Source organism: Nelumbo lutea, chromosome 8, assembly GCF_056320005.1.
Source record: "Nelumbo lutea isolate HS-2025 chromosome 8, American lotus-T2T, whole genome shotgun sequence".
Lineage (NCBI taxonomy): Eukaryota > Viridiplantae > Streptophyta > Magnoliopsida > Proteales > Nelumbonaceae > Nelumbo > Nelumbo lutea.
Window position 1 is genome coordinate 34,420,394 of NC_142691.1, and position 20,922 is coordinate 34,441,315.

Here is a 20,922-nt window from a genome sequence, read left to right on the forward strand (position 1 = left end):
AGATGGCGCAGATCTCTCCACTAAAATGGCACCATGCACTCCACCTTTCAGCAGAGTGAACAGTTAAGTTGCCTTCATACGATTTGAAAACCATTTGTCTTCTTTTCCAGAATCACCACATGTCCTAAATTTTGACATGTCAATTTCTTCTTCCTTCGGCAAGCCCTTCCACAACTGAGCTTCCATTGACAATGGTAACCAGATCTTGTAGGTAACTTCATCGATGACCAGATCCACCAATCTAGGAACTTCTTCTGGTCTAACTCCCTCCAGAATGAAGGTCGTCGCACTAAAGTTTGATGTATCCAGCTCCTGTAAGGAACCTTCTGGGAAAGCACAAATCTCCTCCATTAAGCTTCCCACTTCCAAAAGAGCTTTGCCTTCCAGGAACATTATTAGATTCAGCAAACCTTCAAGGGAAATCCTTTTTCTAATATCCTCTGCTATTTGTTTCCAGTTGCAGCCCTTTCTGTTGGAATAAACTATGAACTTCTTACACCACTCCATGAGGCTTTGATTAGCTCTGGCCTCCTCATTATCTTTCTCCTTTGACAAATAAGGTCTGTTAGCCAGCATTGGCTGAGAGGTTTTGGTTTCACTGGCATCTCTCCACAGGAATTCCTGTAATACCTCCGTGAAGAAGGTCTGTTTGACCCCACTCCCCAGAATCTCAGTTAGCTATCTCAAACTTTCATCTTCCAAGTTAATCCCTGCTATAGAACCTTTTCCCCAATTTACCTTCAACTTGGAAAGTGATTCAAAGGAAGTGATGAGCATAGTTGTCAAGGCGATGCCTAGGCGACAAGGCACCCCTTGAGGCTCGCCTAATCGCCTAGCAGTTTTCTACTTCCTACTATAAAATACTTTTTTATACATTCTTTTTGAGATTATAATAGACATTATTAAACTAAAATAATCATTTTGTGTGTTTATATACTAATTTCTTTTTATTATTTTCTTATTTATTAGGGTTTAATCAACACAAACATCGCTATATTGAACCCTCAACGACTTAAAAACCTGAACCAATAAGGAAGAACTAAAAATTTTATCTAATCAGCACATCTTCTTCTTCCTTCTTCTTTCTTCCTTTTCTTCTCATGAATATGTTGATTTGAAATTTATACTTCTCTTATGAAAATCATGAATAATTATTAAAGAAATATGGTTATGGTACCCAAAGAACCACCCTAGGATCTATGTTTTTAACATAAAAAATCCATCGCCTAGGCGACAAGGTGCCCCCCAATCGCCTAGCCTCGCCTTCGTGCCTTGAAAACTATGGCGATGAGCTCATGCGAATTTCTTATACTCTTTTGGATACCTCCCTCACAGAATAAAATGATGACGTTCGCAAACTACAAATGAGTGTTTGTCACCTCAAGTCTTCCTATCCTCCATCCTCTAAATAGGTTTCTCTTATCAGCCTCCATGATCATCCTACTTAGGACATCACAAATTAAATTGAATAGGAAGGGGGAAAGGGGATCCCCTTGTCTTAATCCTCTTTTTGCTGGAAAGTAACCTCTAGCCACACCATTAATCATGATCCAGTATTGTACTGAACTAAGGCATCCCTTCATCCACATCCTCCACCACTCCCCTAACCCGATTCTCCCTATAAGTTCCAAGAGAAAAGACCAATCCACAAAGTCATAAGCATTCTCTAAGTCGAACTTGCACACCAAGCCCCTCCCTTTGCTACCAACACCCGTCGGTAATATGTCTTCCTTCAACAAAGGCACCTTGATGCTATGAGATGACCAAAAGTAATACCTTTTTTAGTCTTCCAGCTAAGACCTTTGCAATATAACCTTGTAGAGGATTCCCACTAGGCTTATTGGTCTGGAATTTTTTGCTTCCTTCTTTCTGGGAATTAGGGCAATGGAAGTTGAGTTTATACCTTAAGAAATTTCCCCTTCAATGTAGAACTCATTGAAACCATCCAACAAATCTCTTTCGGTGAGATCCCAACACTCCTGATAAAAAGCCAAAGAGAAACCATCGGTCCAAGAGCTTTAGACCTTTCCATTGAGAAAACCGCCTCTCTAATTTCTTCTAGAGAAAACTCCACCTCTAAAGCTACAGCCATGGCTTTAGGCACTCTAATACATTAAACATCCAGGGGGAGATGGCTCCTCTCCCCTTGACTATGGAATATACTTTTAAAATGGTCCACAAAAACCTTAATAATCTCCTCCTCCCTGGTTATATCATGCCCATCCACTTCTAGCCTAACAAATTGATTTTTCCTTCTCCCATTGGCTAGAGAGTGAATATACATATTGTATTGAAATCCCCCTCCAACAACCATTTGCATCTACATTTTTGCCTCCAAGAAATATCTTCCTTCTTAAGGACTTCTTCTAACTCACATTTTAACTTCCACCTTTCCACCCTCACTACTCATAGTTGGAAGAGCTTCTTTCTTTTCTTTAAACCCTTAAGCTTCCTCAAGAAGTTAACCCCTTTCTTCAAGCCTCTACTCCCTACCTCCTACCACCAACATTTGACTTTTTCTAGAAAGGTAAGGTCCTCCAACCACACTTAAACAGTGAGGGGGCCCTTATCGAATTTGCTTGAGCTAGACAAATAGGGCAATGATCCGAAGCCACTCTCACCAATGCTCATGAGATTAAATCCTCCCACAAAACTTCCTAATCCACTGAAAAAAGGAATTTGTCTAGTTTAGAACAAATCGGAAAGTTTTGAAAATTTGACCAAGTATAGTCAACCTGTAACAAAGGTATCTCTTTCTGTTCGAAACTTCGAATAAGTCTACAAACTCATTAAACTTCCTCATACTTGTGGTGATTCCCCGGCTTGGATTGTTTGTCTCTATTGAAAACTGGATTATGTTAATCACCACCCAAACACCATGGTTCCTCCCACAAGCTTCTAATTGCACTCAACTCTTCCCAAAAATGGGCCCTATCTTTATGCCATCAGTCAACCTTCTAAATTTGATTGATACTGATAACTGTCCTAGTAGCTCTTCCTGGTCCTCCAACTCTTCATTCCACCAAATGGTGAGAATACCTCTAAAAGCTCCTCATGAAGGTGCCAAAACCCAGCTTAAGCCCCTAACTTGCCAGATACTCCTGATCCATCTCCTGTCTATCTCTTGAAGGTTTGTCTCTTGTAATAACACCACATCCAATTTCTCCTTCCTAAGAGCATCTATAATTAGCCGTCTCTTCTCCGCACATTCAAGCTTATAATCTTCATATCTGCAACAACAATGAACCCACACTTTAGAGCATACATAACAGCCTTCCCCTCTTCTACCTTTTCGTTTGCCTTCTTCCCTATCATATTCTATCTTAGTAGCTAAAAAAGCTCCTGGCACTTTTCAAAGCCTCATGAATGGTGTTTTCATGCCTTTTTTGTGTCGTCATATATTGGTATTCTTTGGCACATCTTGGTGTACAGCCCCAATTGGCTCACCCATTTGGAGCACCTACAGTGTACCTTGGACATATTAAGACACCATCAATTGTTAGCAAAACTTTCCAAATGTTTTTTTGGAAAACTAAGGTCAAATACTTGGGCCACATTATCTAATGTAGAAGGGTACAAACTAATCCAAAAAACATCAAGTGTGTGGTGAATTGGGCCTGGCCCACTTCTTTGAAAGGAATAAGAGGATTTTTGGCTTAACCGGTTATTACCATCAACAAATCAATGGTTATGGCCTCATAGCTAAACCCCTTATCAAATTACTTAAAAAGGGGGCTTCCCATTGGATTGAAGAAGCTGAAAAGGCATTTGAAGCACTCAACATTGCAGTAACCTATGTCCACCATAGTGCTGCCTGATTTTTCTAAGGAATTTACTATTGAAAGTGATGCATCAGGGAGAGGAGTGGGTGTTGTGTTAATGCAGCAATGCCAACCAGTAGCATATTTTAGTAAAGTGCTCTCTCCCCCAAACACAGCTCAAGTCTACATATGAAGAGGAATTGATAGCAGTTACTTACTTTGGCCATCCAAAAAATGGAGGGTCCATCTTCTGAGGTGGCTCTTTGTGGTGAGGACTGATCACTGCAGTCTAAAACATTTATTAGAGCAGTTGGAAGTCCAAAGCTACAAAAATGGACTGCTAAATTATTGGGTTATGATTTTGTGATTGAGCACAAACCAGGTTTGGTCAATGCTTTATCTAGGCCAAAAGAACTAAGCAGTATGGAGGTCTCATGGTTGCAGATTTCCCTCCAAGATCAGATCAAACCAAAAGCCTAGGAGGATTCAGAATTGGCCCAGATTCGAGCCTAGTGGACTCAGAATCCCAGCAGTGTGCCTGGCTATTCAGTGGACAGGTCAACTCTATTTTATAAGGGCCGGTTGGTGGTGGCCTAAAATTTGGCCCATCATCAAAACCTGTTACAGTCATTTCATGATTCAGCCCTTGGTGGGCATTCAGGCATACTCAGAACATACCAGCGGTCAGTGACCCACTAACCCAAGATGAAGAAAATGGTGCAGACTTATGTAGCTTCTTGTGCAACTTGTCAACAGCAAAAACACATTACCCAGTCAGCAGTCGAACTACTTCAGCCCCTACCAATTCCAAATGAGATCTGGGAAGATATCACAATGGGTTTCGTCACAGGCCCTCCCAAATCAGCAAGAAAATCAGCCTTTTGTGGTTGTGGTGGTGAACCAACTGAGTAAGCATGCCTATTTTGTTGCATTACCTCACCCATATATTGCCAGTATAGTAGTAAAGGCATTCATTGATAATGTAGCAATGTCGCATGGCATCCCTAACACCATAGTCATAGATCAAGATCCACTCTTCATAAGCAGATTCTGGGAAGCTTATTTCAAGCACCAAGGAATTCTATTGTACTGTGCTACCAGATTCCATCCTCAAATGGATGGACAGGCCGAGGTGATAAATTGTTGCCTGGAAACCTACCAAAGGTATTTTATTGATGAGAACCTGAAACAGTGGACACATTGGCTGCCTTGGGCTGAATACTGGTTCAACACCACTTTCCAATTTCCATGCCTATAAAGGAACCACTCCCTTCAAGGCTGTTTATGGATGGGATCCTCCTTCACTCTTACCTAACAAGAAGGGGTCCTCTACTATTGCTGAAGTAGACCAGCAACTATCAGCTCATGATGAATTGATTCAACCCTTAAAAAGGCACCTGCAACAGGCCCAGCAAAGAATGAAGTCGTCATATAATAATAAGCATCAAGGTGTGGAATACAATCCAGAAGTCATGTGTTTCTTAAGTTACACCCTTACCAGCAATCCTCTTTAGCTCGTTGAGCTTGGCAAAAATTATCACCCAGATACTGCAGTCCATTCAAGATCCTGGAGAGGATTGGCCAAGTAGCCTACAAGCTGGATTTACCTGCATCTTCCATTATGCACCCAGTCTTTCATGTGTCTCTCTTGAAGCTATGCATTTCTCCCCCCTACTGTTGTTAGTCCAACTTTACCTCAGTTCACTAATGATGGAGAGCTGCTTGTCCAACCCCATAAAACCACTGCAGAAAGGTGGGTGAAGTCTGACAATCGTACCATCAAGCAAGTGCAAGTACAGTGGACCAACCTTCCAATTGAAGATGCTACTTGGGAGGATTTGGCTATCCAGCAACAGTTTCCCTCCATCAACCCTGAGGGCAAGGTCAATCTTAAGGGGGAGAGAGTTAATAAAACCCAGAGATCAGTGGAGGAAAAGGGCCTGAGCGCTTCAGATTCAGCCCAGGCCCAGGATCCAACTCGAGTGTTGATCCACAAAGATATTCCCTACAAACCACCTCTTAAATATGTATATTCTAGGACAATTCAGCATAGTTAGTTACTCGGTTGTTATTCTTGATGGAAAATTGATGTAGGAGGCTATAAGTAGCAATTCAAACAAAAGAAGGAATACAAGAGAAATTTCCCTCCAATTCTTCTCCCTACCCCACTCTCTCAAGTAGGCAGAGCTCCTTCGAAGTAGCTCCAGCTCCCTGTCCTTCTCCCGGTTTTAATATCAGTATTCTCACCTAGGAGTTTTTATTTACTAATATGATTGTCATATGAACCTCTAATCAATTAAAATTACCCTAAGCATCACCAAGGACAATAAAATTAAAAACTTCTGCATATACCTAGATCGAAAAAGAAATTTTGAAGAAAAATTGCATCACAAAAGAATACAGCAATTATGGAATAATCAAATTGGAAATTTATCTGCTTCTTCATCAAGAACCATAAAAGACTGTAACATCACTTGTCAAAAAATAGAAAAAAATTGAAGAAAATGAAGTTCTTCATCAGTAAAAATAAATGATCAAATACAGAACTGTGCATCTTCACAATGACTAGAATAAGATCAACAATATCAATATGGGTTTAAGTTTAGAAGGCTGAGTGAAGTGGAGAGATTAAAAAAAGATATTGAGGGGGACAAGAAGTTCGAAGTGAAAGGGATTAGAAGAAAATGCTCTATTAGAGGACTTAGGGTTAAAGCCTTTAGTTTTCAATGAGAATCCTAAGTTGGAATGTGAGGGGGTTGGGCAGCTTTAGGAAGAGAGCAACAATCAAAGAGGTAATTAAGAAGTTCAATCCGGATGTGGCTATGCTTCAGTAGTCCAAAAGAATGGATTTTGATTGCAATTGGGCAAGGAGTGTGTGGAGTTCTAGAGGTATTAAGTGGGTGGCTGCTCCTTCGTGGGGTTCCTCGGGAGGGATTGTGACCCTGTGGAAAGAAGAGATTCTCTTAAATGTGGAGGAGCTAATTGGAGATCACTCTGTCTCCCTGAAGTTCAAACAGGTGGCCGATGGGTATGAATGAGTACTAACAAATGTGTATGGCCCCAATGATTATAGGCAAAGGGAGAAATTATGGGAAGAATTGAGTGACATTAGAGGCCTTTGGGATGGACCCTGGTGTGCGGGAGGGGACTTTAATGTAATGAGATTTATGGAGGAAACCAACAACCCCAGACAGAGAGTGAGAACAAGTATGAGGAAGTTCAACCAATTTGTGGACTCTTTTAATCTCAAAGAACTTCCTTTCCTAAATAATAACTTCACTTGGTCCAACCTTCAATCTCAGCCAATTTGCTCTAAGTTGGACAGATTTTTGTTCTCAACAGATTGGGAGGATCATTGGGGCAACCTTACTTCTAAGGCTCTCCCTAGACTCACTTCAGACCACTGGCCAATAGTTTTGGTCAAGGAGGAATTAAGAGGAGTAGGGCCTATCCCTTTCAAGTTTGAAAATATGTGGTTGTCTCATTCGGGTTTCACTGAGAAAATCAGAAAGTGGTGGGAGCAAGCGAATCCGGTAGTTGATTGGGAGGGAATGAGGTTCCACAAGAAACTCCAATACCTAAAATTTCAATTAAAGGAGTGGAATAGGCTGGAATTTGGAAGATTAAAAGAGATAAAGCAAGTTCTGGTGGAGCAAATTGAGGATTTGGACCTGAAGGAAGAAAGAGGCCCCTTTGGAGAGGAAGAAAGGAAGTTGATATGGGTTTTAAGGAGAAAGTTGGAGGACATCCTGATCAAGGAGGAAATCAGTTGGAGGCAAAAATCTAGGTATAAGTGGCTAAGGGAGGGAGACGAAACACAAGGTTTTTCCATTCAGTGGCAAATGGAAGGAGAAAGAAGAATTACATATCTAACTTGGAAGTTGATGGAACAGTTTCGTCTCACCCGGCTGAAATTGCAAAGGCCCTAGTAAATCACTTCAAATCTATTTTTAGAAGGCCTATGAATGAGAGAGTGTGGTTGGAGGGTTTGGATTGGCCGACTCTAAGTGCAGAGAAGAGAGAGTGGTTAGAAAAAAGATTCGATATAGAGCAGGTAAAGGAAGTAGTTTTCTCTATGGATAGGACAAAAGCTCCGGGTCCATATGGGTTCACAATGGCCTTTTACCAGGATTGCTGGGATATCTTGGAGAATGATCTTGCTTCGGTCTTTGAGGAGTTCCATAGGAGGGGTGTAATAAACCCGGGATTGAACTCAACTTTCATTGCCTTAGTCCCAAAGAAGAAATATGCCTCTCAACCAAAATATTTTAGACCTATTAGTCTGGTGACTAGCTTGTACAAAATCATTGCTAAGGTGTTGTCTCTCAAAATAAAGAAGGTGCTCCCCTCTATTATTGCACCCAACCAAAGTGCTTTTGTAGAGGGAAGACAAATCACCGATCAGATCCTCATTGCAAATGAGAGCTTGGAGAGCTTTAGAAAGTCAAAGATGAAGGGAGTGGTCTGCAAATTGGATCTGGAGAAGGCTTTTGACTTGATTGATTAGTCATTCTTGATGGAGGTGTTGAGGAGTTTTGGTTTGGTGACAGGTGGTGCAAGTGGATCTGGGGTTGTGTTAGGACTTGCCATTATTCTAACCTGGTGAACGGGACTGTGGTTGACTTCTTTCCAGCGTTGAGAGGTCTAAGACAAGGAGATCCTCTTTCCCCTTTTCTTTTCACCCTTATTGTTGATGTGTTTGGGCGTTTGATCCATAGAGCAGACTCGAGGAATCTGATAAGAGGGTGGAGAGTAGGAAGGGAGGAGGTTCCCTTAACTCTTCTACAGTTTGCAGATGATACTATCCTTTTCTATGAAGCAGGGAACCACAGTTGGATCCGAAATCTAAAGTTGACAATACAACTTTTTGAGCAGATATCTAACCTCAAGGTAAACTTCGACAAGAGTTGTGTGGCGGGAGTGAATGTGAACGAAAGAGAACTAAGGGAATTTGAGAAGAGGCTAGCGGCCTGGAAGAGGAGTTATCTTTCTTTAGGTGGAAGAGTCTCTCTCATTAGATCTACCCTAACTAACATTCATGTTTACTTTTTGTCAGTGTTTAAGATCCCTTCAAAGGTTTCAAATCTTTTGGAAAAATTAATAAGGAACTTTCTCTGGGAGCCTGGAGAGGAGAAGAGAGATCATAGGGTGAGTTGGGAGGTGGTCTCTAGGTGTAAAACAATAGGAGGTCTAAGGATTGGTAATTTCAAAAAAAGGAGCATGGCTCTTCTGGGGAAGTGGTTGTGGAGGTTCTCTTTGGAAATGGATAAATTGTGGACTAAGATTGTGGCTAGCATTCATGGGCTGGAAGACTGGCTGGGATCCTGGAATCTTGGCAAGGGCTTCAGCTGCTTCTCCTTGGAAATCCATCCACAATCTGTTTCCAGTTTTCTCCCCTTGGATCAGGTATGGTCTAAACTCTGGTAACCGAATAACTTTCTGGGAACATCTTTGGGTCGGGGATTCTCCTCTGAAAGACAAGTTTCCTTCCTTGTATGCTCTTTTAGACTTGAAAAATGAATCAACTTCTTCTTTCTTAGTCCCTTCAGCTTCCACTTCGGGCTTTGGTTGAAACCTTGGCCTATGCAGGGCAATTAGGGTTACGGACTTGGATAGCTTGGTAGCTCTACTAGCCTCCCTTGAGGGTGTCTTCCTAAACCCTGCTAAAAAAGACACCAGATTTTGGACCCTTTCTAGCTCTGGTACCTTTTCTTGTGCTTCTTTCTTTGAAACCTTAACTCAGCCTCCTACCCCCCTGGGGTTGTCCTTTCCAGTTAAAGAAATTTGGAGGAGACCTATTCCTCCTCGGGTGGGGTTTTTTTGTTGGAAAATTTTCTTGGAAAGAATCAACACTTTAGACTTACTCCAAAGAAAGAGACCCAACTATTGTCTACTTCCTAATAGATGTGCTCTTTGTAAAGCTGATGGGGAATCTGGCTACCACCTCATGGTCTCTTGTAAGGTTGCTAAATCTGTTTGGGAGTGGGTTTTCTCCCGTTTTGGGCATTCTTGGTATCTTCCAGAGACTGTCCAATGTTTGTTTTCTCCTTTTTTCAATTGGCCTAAGAAGCGAGGGAAGACTATGTGGAGGTGTATTAGGGCAGCGGTTTGCTGGTCTTTGTGGGAAGAAAGAAACTCACGCATATTTTCTAACAAGGAAAAAACTTTGTAAGATTTGTTAGATCGAATCCTTATAAGACTGGTCCATTGGCTAAAATCTTTGGAGTTGTTTTCAGATTGTCGTATGGATGACTTGCTAAGAAACTGGAAAGAGATTGCTTACACTGCAAGATGCAAGAGGACTCTTTGTCCGTTCTGGTCCCCTCCCCCTCGGGCTTTCTAAAGCTGAATTTTGATGGCAGTAGTGTAAGGAATCCAGGGCCCTCTGGGATTGGAGGAGTCTTCAGGAATGAGGAAGGGATTGTTACTGCTTTATTCTCTGGCCCTTTTGAAGAAGGTGACTCTCTTAGGGCTGAGATCTTTGCAGCGCTTGAAGGAATTCGAAGAGCAAAAGATCTAAATATTAGCCGTTTGATTCTGGAATGTGACTCGAAGGTGGTGATTAATTGGTTGAAGACAGAGGACAGTGGTTTGTGGAACTTTAACAATGAGAAAAAACAGTTCTTATGGCTGGGTAGGGACATAGAGATTCAGTACAGCTGGGTGAAGAGGAGTGCCAACTCATTTGCGGATGGGCTGGCCAAGCAAGAAGTGAATAGGGAGGCTGTTTTCTGGGCTAGTTTTTAATGTTCTTTGCTTTCCCTGAGTTTTCAGATTTTTGGGGAGCTAAGTTATTTTATCTCCCTTTATATTCCTTTGCCTCTATTCTCGTAATTTAATGAAATTGATGTTATTGATCAAAAAAAATATATATGGGTTTAAGTAACGACCTGCATTGAACGCAGCAATGCTTTCAAGTCAGCATTTTCTGCCATTAATTCTTGCTTCTTTACCTCATAAGCATCCACCTGCCAGTTGTTAATGCAAATTAGCAGTAATAACATATTAATCAACTTAAAAATAAAGAAAGAAGAAAGTAAGTCATCCTTCATACAATCATTTTATAGAAATCATTGTCAGCCTTCTTTCCATTCCATGTCCCACGTTGCCTCCCTTCTTTCTGCTTACACATATCATTAATACTGTTATGTGGATATAGTCAAATATTTCCAACTTCTAACCATATACTTACGTCCACTATCACCAATAATTAAATTATGGATACCTGAAGTAAATTCATTATCTCCATTCCTGATCTAGATTCCTTCTTTTTCTCCATCAATACTTGGTTTAACCTCTCCTGCAAAGTAGAAAATGGCATAGATTTATCCTTCTAATTTCTAAATTTTTTGCATTCAATAATCCTATTGTGTAAAGCATGACACACTAAGAGATTTCCATAGAAGGTGCAAGAAAAGTGAAGTGATCCTACCTGCAGCTTTATATACTCCTTCTCTTTTTTCTTCATCTCATGTATCTGTTGAGTCCGCACTTGCTTTGAAGCATTTAAGGGAGCAAAATGAATGTTTCATCAGCAACCATAAGCTTGTATCTTAGGACCAAGAATTCAACCAAAGTTAAATCAAAAGCATCCAAACCTGATTCCCAATGACCATCTTTTGAAACTCATCCCGCTCCTGTTGTAGCTTTTCAATTTGGGCTTTAAAGGCTGCAGCAGCCTTAGCTTCCTGATAATATAAAACATAATAAGAAAAAGAGGTCAAGCTTATAGGTGATGATTAATAATAACACTAAAGTAACAAATTAGTTATAATAAGAGTTAACTATTTCAGACATTGCGAGTTAGTGTCGCCAGTTCACGGTCTTTGGATGCTAACTGTGCCTCAAGCCTCTCAACTTTAGCCTCTAATCTTGATATATCAGATAGCAATCTATGACATAGGGAAAAAAGAGTAAAGGTTACAAATGAAAATTGAACCCAGGGTTACCCTACTTCACAGACCAAGTAATCAGAAGAAGCTAAAAAGTATCATCTTTTTGTTAGATATTTCCTGTCAAAAACTTCAGATCCAATGAAAACTTGAAATCAAGCTCGATTAACAGTGGCCCAATAACGCCAGATCCTGCTCCAAACATAACGTACAAAAAACCAAAACGACAGAAAATGTACATTCAAGACACCATGAAAGAATGAAATGTCTTCACCTCTGTCTCTGATCATTTGAAGACTCCCTAAACTCAATATCTCTCTGTCTCTGCTGAAGTAGAGAATATATGCAATTGCAGGTTCGTGCAATGGAAACCTGTTATACATCAAACCTAGAAACCAATCAGTGAAACAAAGCAAAGAAGCAGGCATAGATTCAAAATTAACAAATAGATAAAAAAGACCTAACCGGATCATTAGCAAAAAGATCCAAAGACGCTGGAAATCCATACGTAACCAGCGTATGGTTCAAATACTTCGTACAATGCTCCAAGTTCCCAGCATCAGCAAATGTATAATCCCTGCAATACAAATTAATATCCTAGCAAAACCACATTCCAAACCCTAGAAATGCATCCAAAAGACCGAACAAAACTCACCCAATCCCGAATCCAGACTGAGTAGAAGCCTGCAATTAGTTTAGGCCATCAATAAAAAGACTAAAGAAAGAAAATGCGTTCGAATTCTAACGGCATTGTTATGGTTTTCGGGATCGTACTCTAAGATCGAACTCTGTTTCCGTTGTGGTCATTTTGGGGGGTCTCTACACAGCTTCCCTTTGCTCTAATGGCGAAGACGGTCAAACGTAGTGAGGGAGGAGAGACCAAAAGGGGATTTTGGAGCTTTTGAGAATCTTCTATTCGCATCTGGATTTTAATATGAGAAATTGATTGGCTGATAAATTGCAATTATAGACTTGAAAAAATCAGTTTTTATCTTTTATATATATATATATATATATATATATATATATAGGCCACTTAATGTAAGTGTTGGGCCCATAAGGTCCATGTGGATGATGTGTAGATTAATGTTTGGGTTTCATGTCATACAAAGAAGTTAAACTGGGCAGCATGTTGGAAACTGGTTAAACACTGAGCACTTAATGGGCCAAAAGCCCATTTCGAATTAGGCTAATATGATCACCGGTTCATGGGGCGAATCTGAAATTAGTGTTAGTAAAAGGATTGGGTCTTTGACCTTATCCATCTAAGATACCAAATTCAAATTAGATTTGAATCTAGTAACCTCCTGATAAGATTATGAATTAACTAACTTAATCTGCAGATAGGATTATGATTAACCTTTATCCAAATACTGATTTAGATTGGAATAACTTCCAAAATATGGGGAGGTTTCTTAATCAAGAAGAAAGAGGAGAAAACCCTAGCAGAAAGATCAGATTTCGAACTAGGGGTTTTGAGCAAGCAAGAAACACATCCTGCAATCTGAGATTTGATCTCTGACAAACTCCAAAGAGAAGAGACAGTTCTGCCCTCTTCGTCCCTGGACTTCTCCTCCTTCAGTCGCCGCCACTCCCTGTTGGAAGACTGGATCTTTGCAGCAACAGGAAGTCAAGAAAAGCAGTTTTTGACAATAGTCTTGCAAGAAAGACACTAGGATTCAGTGTTCAAAGTTTCCAGAGGGTTCTTGTAAAGAATCCAGTGTGTAGGATGCACCCTGCTGGTTCCGTTCCATCCACAGCTGTGTCATCTTCAGCAGGAGCGGATCTTGGTTACTTATTTGGGCATGAATACCAACTTTGGAAGGGGGCAGATGCACGTGACGATGATGACTCGTCACTTGCTGCAAGATTTTTAATTGTATAAAAGGAGCCCGGATCTCTTATCCGCTAGAATCCTGCCCACGTTTATCGCAGCCCGCTCGTGAATTGGGAACATCTCCCCCTGTATAATATTATGTTGAGATGTTCTTTATGTATCACTGTGATAAATGTGGGTGAGTTCTCGTCGGCAAGAACCCTCCGGTGTTATCTCCTCTCTATCCCTACTTCATTCCTTCCTCTTCCCATTTTCCAACTTCTTTCTTTCTTCACCTCCAGCAGCAAGCACCCTCCGGTGTTATCTTCTCTCTATCCCTACTTCGTTCCTTTCATTCCGACGTTATCATCTTCTTCAACCACGGTCATCGGATGTAGCTCCACCCACTGCTACCTCTCCCATTATCTTTCTCTCTATTTCCCTATTCTCTCTCTGTTGTCTTTCGCTCATAGTCACTCCATGCCTTCTTTTTCTGCTCTGTTCATCTCCACCAACCAAACTGGTCTCGTTACCATCTCAACCATTCTTACTCTCTCTCTCTAACGAACTACTTATTCTCCATCCCTCTGGTTTCTATTCTCTGCATCAACTACTTTCCATATCACCGACACCGTCGCAGCTACACGTTATTCTCCCCCACCGTCCACCACTCGTCCCATTTCTCTCTCCCTCTTTCTTCCATATATTCTTGTAGGTTGCATAATGCTTGCTACAACTGTCTCCATTTTACATCACCACCTATCCTTATCGTAACCCACCATTTTCTCAATCTACAACCACACAAACATAGAGTCGCCGTCCCTTGCAACTTCTTCATTTCCACCCTCTGCAAGTCTAGTCCATAGCCGCTTCAACCTCCTCTCGCACATCGAACCACTATCTTCGTAAAGCCATCTTCACCTCACCATCCATAAACTAATCTCTCTCTCCGACTCTTCTTTTTTACCGTACTTGTCAACCTCTCTCCCACCGCACGGTGTTATCTCTCACCATAACTACCACTGCTGTTGTGCACCATTGCAATTACACTAGAACACCACTGAACCACCGTTGACCCACCACTTTACTCACCGAACATTAATGATGGAGTCACCTTCCACCAATCAATCAACTACAATGGAGAAGCCGAAAGTGATGAACTGAAGTGTTACCCAATTGTCATCTCTCACTACAATCATCAATTCCTATATTAAACAACTCTTCCGCTCACTCATCTCTCAAGTAAGGGACTAAGGCATCATTTTTTAAAACGTTGATTTGAGGTTGAGGGGCGGGAATAAGGGAAAAAGGAGGTTTGGGTTCGTTTTGGGGCTAATGGGACGGCCATTAGCCCCGCATGCGGAAACGTCCCACCATGTGCGACTGGACACGTGGCAATCGCTTGTTGTGTGTGGCATTTGTGGGGTGACAGGTGGTGGGGCAGAGATGCAAACTCGCACTATGCTGGCAAAGCATCCAACCGCTGACAAGTTGCCCACAGAGGTATTTGCTACCAAAAAAACAAAATAAAAATAAGCACGTCATATGTTTATAGAGTCTCGATCTCTTACCTCCTACCCATACAAACTCCTACATAGGATTATGCAGCAGGGAAGATGTTCCCAATTCACAGGGGTAGTGTATTGTGGGTAGACGTAGGCAGAGTTCTCGTGGACAAGAGATTTAGAATTATGTTTATACCACTGGTATATGAGGAATCTGGATCACCTACCAAAAAAATCGTTCCAAAACCCTCCTAACATGATTCGATGTGGCCAGACATCTCTACAAGGCATGTCCCACTTTTAAGTGTGTGTAGTGTCGAGAAGATTGGGAGGGTGTTGGAACGTCTTTTATTGGAAGGTGATCCCAACTCATTCACGAATTTGCATTCGGTCCACCATTTACATGTACCCTTTAATAGTTTCTTGCCACATAGTGCAATTCATCCAATTGAATATTTAACAAAAGGGAAAATCTATGATGCGTGAAAGACATGATATCAAAAGAGTTTTGACCAATCAAAACCCACCCATGAATTTTGATAAATAACACCTGATTGGCTACCACATTTATGATTCCAATTAATTGGTTTGACATTTTTCAGATATCATATCTTTTCTATATCATGGTTGAATCCTTCACATAATCTTACATTTAATTGTAATGATGGGATCCACAAAGTTGTTTATTTTTCATTTTTCAACATTTTCTTTCTCTAAAGTCCAAACCCTTTATGTCCCTATCCCCCCCTTCTTATTTCTTCTTTCTGCTCACATAACCCCCATGAATAAAAACCCTTCATGTGACAAGTATTGGGAATGGAAGGTGATGGTGCGCAATCTGGCAACTCCTTGCTGGTAGGTGATTCGGATGTCGAGCTGGATTATCCTTTGTTGTAAGGGTGATTTAGATGCTGAGCTAGATAGTTCGGTGGGGCCGTCTATAGAGAGACAGTGTTAGAGTGTCTGGTTTGCTCTACCCGAGGTGGGCACTTCGACGCTTAAGTCAGTAAACTAGAGGTTTTTAGAGAGAGCTAGAATGCTAAATAACTAGAGTATGCGAGAGCTGAATCATGCGTACCATTTCTCAAGGAAGTGATGCCTTTATATAGGTGTAAGGAACTGAAGGCTCCTTATAATGGGTCCGACATTCTTGGGGAACCACTCCCGCTAAGTTTGGAGAGGATCTCTCTATCAGTTACGTGATCCATGCGGAGGGCTAAGTTTGGTTCAATTAACTCAGATACGGACAATGCGGGTAGGCAGGCTTAACGGTTGAACATCATTACCCCAAAGAAGTCAGTCTTGATAACTAGGCTAAGGAATATGTCAGCAATTACGTCTCACAGGTCGCAACCCTAGACCCTAGTCTGCTCGACAGGTCCTTAAGGATGTCACTTCTCACATTCAGGTCCCTTAGATCAATAAGGTTAAGGTACTACAGGTCGCCCCTGAACAAGGTGCTACTAGCTGCTCTACTGAGGTGATCTGTTTACTTGGTGTTGAGATGTCATCCAACTGCTAAAAAATGCCATGGGTCGTGATGTTATTTGGAGGACCAAATTACCCCTCATCAATTGCCCCCACTCCTAAGTCGATGCTAGCTCGGCGAAGGAGCTCATAGTAATTTTTCTCAGTCTATGGTGATTTGCCCAGCCAGTCCACAAATTGCCCTGCTCACTCTCTCAACTCGGCTCAAGGACGGGTGAGACTACGGTGAAGTTCAAATTTCAAAATCTAGATGGGCATGCAAGTTTGGTGCATAAAATTTAAAATTCAAATTAGCTTGCGCACATGTAGTTTCCTTAACTGTCGTTTCGCTAATAGGGCGCTTTAGCAATCAATTTTCTTCACTAGAAAGCTATAAATAGGGGGGTCACCAGTAGGGTTCAACTCGTACTATTTTGAGATTTTCGCCAAGGGAGAGGGGTGATTGGTTGGAGGAGAATTATGTTGGAGGATTTTTGTTAGGTCACCAAGTGAAGTTTGGCCTACCGTCGGTTTCTATTTCCTGAAAGCAAGTGAGTTCCTTTTCCATTCTATAGTCATGTCTTCAAGCGATTTTGAAGAAGGGTCATCATGCTCTGCTCAGGCCGAGGAGGGGAGCTCGAGACCTTGACATCTCAGCGGGAGCCCGAGGGTTCCCCATTCGGTCCTAGCAAGCTAAGTGGGGAAGAGATTGTCAATTCAATTTCGATATTTCATATTCCCATTGAGTTTAATTGCATTTAGCCCGACCCAGATCAATTCCCATTGAGCCACAGTCGAGGCGAGGTTTGCATCTTCAAGATGGTCCTGACTAACGACCTCTGTTTTCCTTTGCACCCTTTCATTGCTGAGGTGCTTTCATTTTGTGGTGTTTCCTTGGGGCAACTCCATCCCAATGCTATCCGGACCCTTGTAGGGACAATTTCTCTTAGCAATCGTTTAGGTTTTCCTTTGGACATAGATATCTTCTTGGGGCTATGTAGTATAAAGAAGGTCACCAACATGCCCTACTACTTTTACTTGTCTTCCGTCATGGTTATAGGCTCCTAGGAGGTTTACCTACAAAAATTAGGGATTGGAAGGGTAGGTATTTCTTTCTTTGTCGAGAGGTCGGCTGGCCCATGGATACCATTTAGCGACATGATGCGAGAAAGGTTCCTGAAGTAGATTTTGATGAAGAGCTGAGTCTTAAAGTTCAACACTTCGTGCATCAGTAGTTACTAGTAGACCAATTGCTAGTCAAACCTATGCTCGTCCAGGCCGGCATGAGTCCCATAGGTATAGGGATGCAAACAGATCAAATTGGATTCGAATCGGGGTGGATTTGAATTCAATTCGATAAAAAAATCAAATGACTCGAATTTGAATTCAAACCCGTCGGATTTTGTATTCAATGGTTCGAATTTGACTCTGACCTTTTCATTGGATATTCGATATATATCCGATTTGATTCGATTGAGCATTTTCGAATCAAATATCCAATTCGAATATCACTAATTTAACTTGTAACCTATGCATTATCAACAATTCAACACACTTCTAAACATAAATTTAACTTGTAAATTTTCACCAATTTAACTTACACTTAACACAAATTTAACATGTAAAATTTCAGCAATTTAACCTCTTAATTATCAACAATTTAACATTGACTTCTAACATAAATTTAACATGAAAATTTCACTATTTCAATAATTTAACCTGTGAATTCAGCAATTTAACATGTAATTTTCAGCAATTTAAAATAATATTCTAGAACAAATTTAACCTATAAATTATCAACACATTTACATTTAATTCTAGCACAAATCAAACATAAACTATTAATTCATCAAGTGTTTAAGTTCAACCACATCATCCTTAAGTCTAAAACTAAATAAAAGTTAAAAGTCAAAAATTTAAAAGTTCCAAATGATCAACACCAAACTCGAGTTTAAATTCAAAGTTCAAGTCCTTAAGATTAAGGACTAATCCAAAAAGCTGTTGCATCCACCAAGTTAAACTTCCAATCAGTAATGAGGCAATGACAATCCATCTCAAGTACTTAACCAACTCCTACAACAAATAAAATAAACTATTGGATTAGAATTCAAATAAAAGTAAAAATAAAAATAAGTCAATAATGGGTAAAAGTAATCTTACCAAATCAGCTTGTTTCTGATACATCAACATCTAAAACATATGATATAAACAAAAAAAAAAAAAATCAATAATTAGAGCTTGCAACAGCAACATCTAAAACATATGATCTAAAGCATTTAAATGAACTTACCTTCTTCAACAAAAGGTTCTAACCAGCTTTGCCCACACATTAGAGCCTCTACAATTTATGGCCTTAACCGTGTGTGATATTTATGAATGACTCTACCATTAGTACTAGATAAACCCACATCTACATGCCATTTGTCAAAATCATCATCATCATCATCATCTATGTCATTAGCTTGAACCTCACTATTTGAACCTAAGTTGCCACTACCACTTTCAGTGAGGGAAGTATGTGACTCTAATGGGGCGGAACTTCTTAACGCTGCTTCATACTCCATGTAGAGATCACATAAAGCCATCCTAACCTTTGATATGTATCTAAAAGCCTCAACACCATATATCTTATTGTAAGAGAACTCAACAACCTGCATCTTGAATTTAGGGTCAAGTACAAATGCAATTGCTAAAACCATATTGCAATCTTTCCAATATTTATCAAACTTTTCCTTCATTTTGGATCCCATTGATCTTAAAAATTGATGCCCACTATTTTCCCATTCCCGCAACATGATATTGATTTTACAAACATTTTTAAAGAAAATATTAGCAGTTGGATAATCCCTTCCAGAAAATGCAATAGTGGTGTGATGGTGTCATAGAAAACTTTCAAACAATCATGAAAAATTGACCCTATTCTTCATTCCTCTAAAGATGGACACCTCTTATAATCTATATCAATATCAATATCAAGTAAACGAAAAAATGTTTCTTTCATTCCCAATGCACAATCCAACATTTCATATGTAGAATTTAATCTATGAGGTGTATCAACAAAAACCTCTCTCTTAGAAAAAAGAGTTTTACCTAATATTTAGCATATTGGAACCTTTGCTCTCAAAGTTGAGAGGATCTAACATACTTAATGCTCTTCCTTATTTTATGCAACTCTGAAACCTATCACAACCCATCATGCGCAATGAGATTATAAATGTGTGCACTGCAACGAACATGAAATAGTTCACCAGAAAGAGGGAGATAGGACCGATCATTAAGATCCTTCTTAAGTTCTCTAATCATAACATCATTATTGGAAGCATTATCTATTATTATGGAAAACAAATTCTCATAAAGATTCCATCCTACAAGTGCATCCAAGATGACTCCAAAAAGGGACTTTGAGATTTCACAGTAGTAAAAGAAAGAATCTTATGATGCAATGCCCAACCATCATCAATATAATGAATAGTCAAAGCACAATAAGACAATCTTTGAGTTGAAGTCCACATGTTAGTAGTTGATGAAGGGTGACTTGGCTCGACCTCGTAGCCCGGGGACACGTGTATATGACCTGACCCAGTGAACAGTTCAGCCTGACAACATGACCACAACTCGACGGGAGAGACACACCGAGTCCAACGCAGGCCACTCGGCGAGTTAAGCAACTCGCCAAGGACTAACGCCTAACCAACTTTGACTCCCACCAAGTGTGGAAGGTCCCGAGCTCCTTCTAAGGGGCCCGGAGCTCTCCCTTCCAAAAGAGGAAGCACCTTGGCTCGTGGCTAACTGTCCCGAGCACCTCGGGACAGCACCGTCCTCCCTCCCCCCAGTGCAGGCACTTCGGCACCTCGGTATAGGGACAAACCTGCCCCAGATAGTCCAGTGCGCGGTAGCTTGGTAGGTTGTGGGGAGCCCTGTCTGACATCCGTACCCACCGGACCCGGTGGCAGGGCTCTGATCCCTCGCCAGGCGGCATTCTGTTTGCCTCCTCTAGAAAGCATGACATGTCTGTCAAGCCCGTACCTGGCAATGGCAGTTTATGGCGGCAACCTGCGCCTGCCACACCTGCCCTGGCAGTAACGGCAAGGGCGATGGCGGTTATGCCAGGTATGACCAGGCTCCAACATAAAAGAACTCTAACCCACACAAAGAAAAGGTATTGAGGCTTAAGCACTTTGAGGACTCTTACTCTCTACTCTCTTTGAGATTTTCTCCAGTTCTAACTTAGCCATCGGAGTGTTACCACCGGGAAAACTCCCAGGGAACCCTTCACTTCCTCCTTCCTCTCAGGTGCCATCCGCTCTAGTCAGAAGCCAGGTCATAGCTAGCTAGGAGTACCCAGATCGTGCAGCATCATTTGGCGCCGTCTGCGGGAAACGCTTCGGAAAGCTTTCCTTTAATCTCTGCGAAACTTCCCTCTTTTGCTCACTAGCACCACTGACACCCATGGCTTCTTCTAACAACTCCGAATGCCGGAG

General features: G+C 41.0%; 1 protein-coding gene and 1 pseudogene across 2 annotated transcripts in view; both read right to left on the reverse strand.

The window, feature by feature from the left end:
• The window catches only part of LOC148843779 (uncharacterized), a 45,290-nt gene extending 32,663 nt beyond the window's left edge, over window positions 1-12,627 (reverse strand). For both annotated transcript variants that reach the window (XR_016103126.1, XM_088957126.1), the window contains exons 1-10: window positions 12,428-12,627; window positions 12,309-12,337; window positions 12,119-12,230; window positions 11,928-12,025; window positions 11,557-11,653; window positions 11,360-11,449; window positions 11,194-11,256; window positions 10,987-11,061; window positions 10,816-10,881; window positions 10,652-10,729 (exon numbers count right to left, since the gene is read on the reverse strand). Coding sequence is in view for 1 of the 2 variants with exons in the window: in XM_088957126.1 (XP_088813252.1) it covers window positions 10,652-10,729; window positions 10,816-10,881; window positions 10,987-11,061; window positions 11,194-11,256; window positions 11,360-11,449; window positions 11,557-11,653; window positions 11,928-12,025; window positions 12,119-12,230; window positions 12,309-12,337; window positions 12,428-12,460 (741 nt within the window). In the remaining variant the exon portion in view is untranslated. The remainder of the gene's footprint in view (window positions 1-10,651; window positions 10,730-10,815; window positions 10,882-10,986; window positions 11,062-11,193; window positions 11,257-11,359; window positions 11,450-11,556; window positions 11,654-11,927; window positions 12,026-12,118; window positions 12,231-12,308; window positions 12,338-12,427) is intronic.
• Window positions 12,628-18,786: 6,159 nt separating this feature from the next.
• On the reverse strand, window positions 18,787-19,953 carry LOC148843780 (zinc finger BED domain-containing protein RICESLEEPER 2-like; annotated as a pseudogene).
• Between the last annotated feature and the right edge of the window lie 969 nt (window positions 19,954-20,922).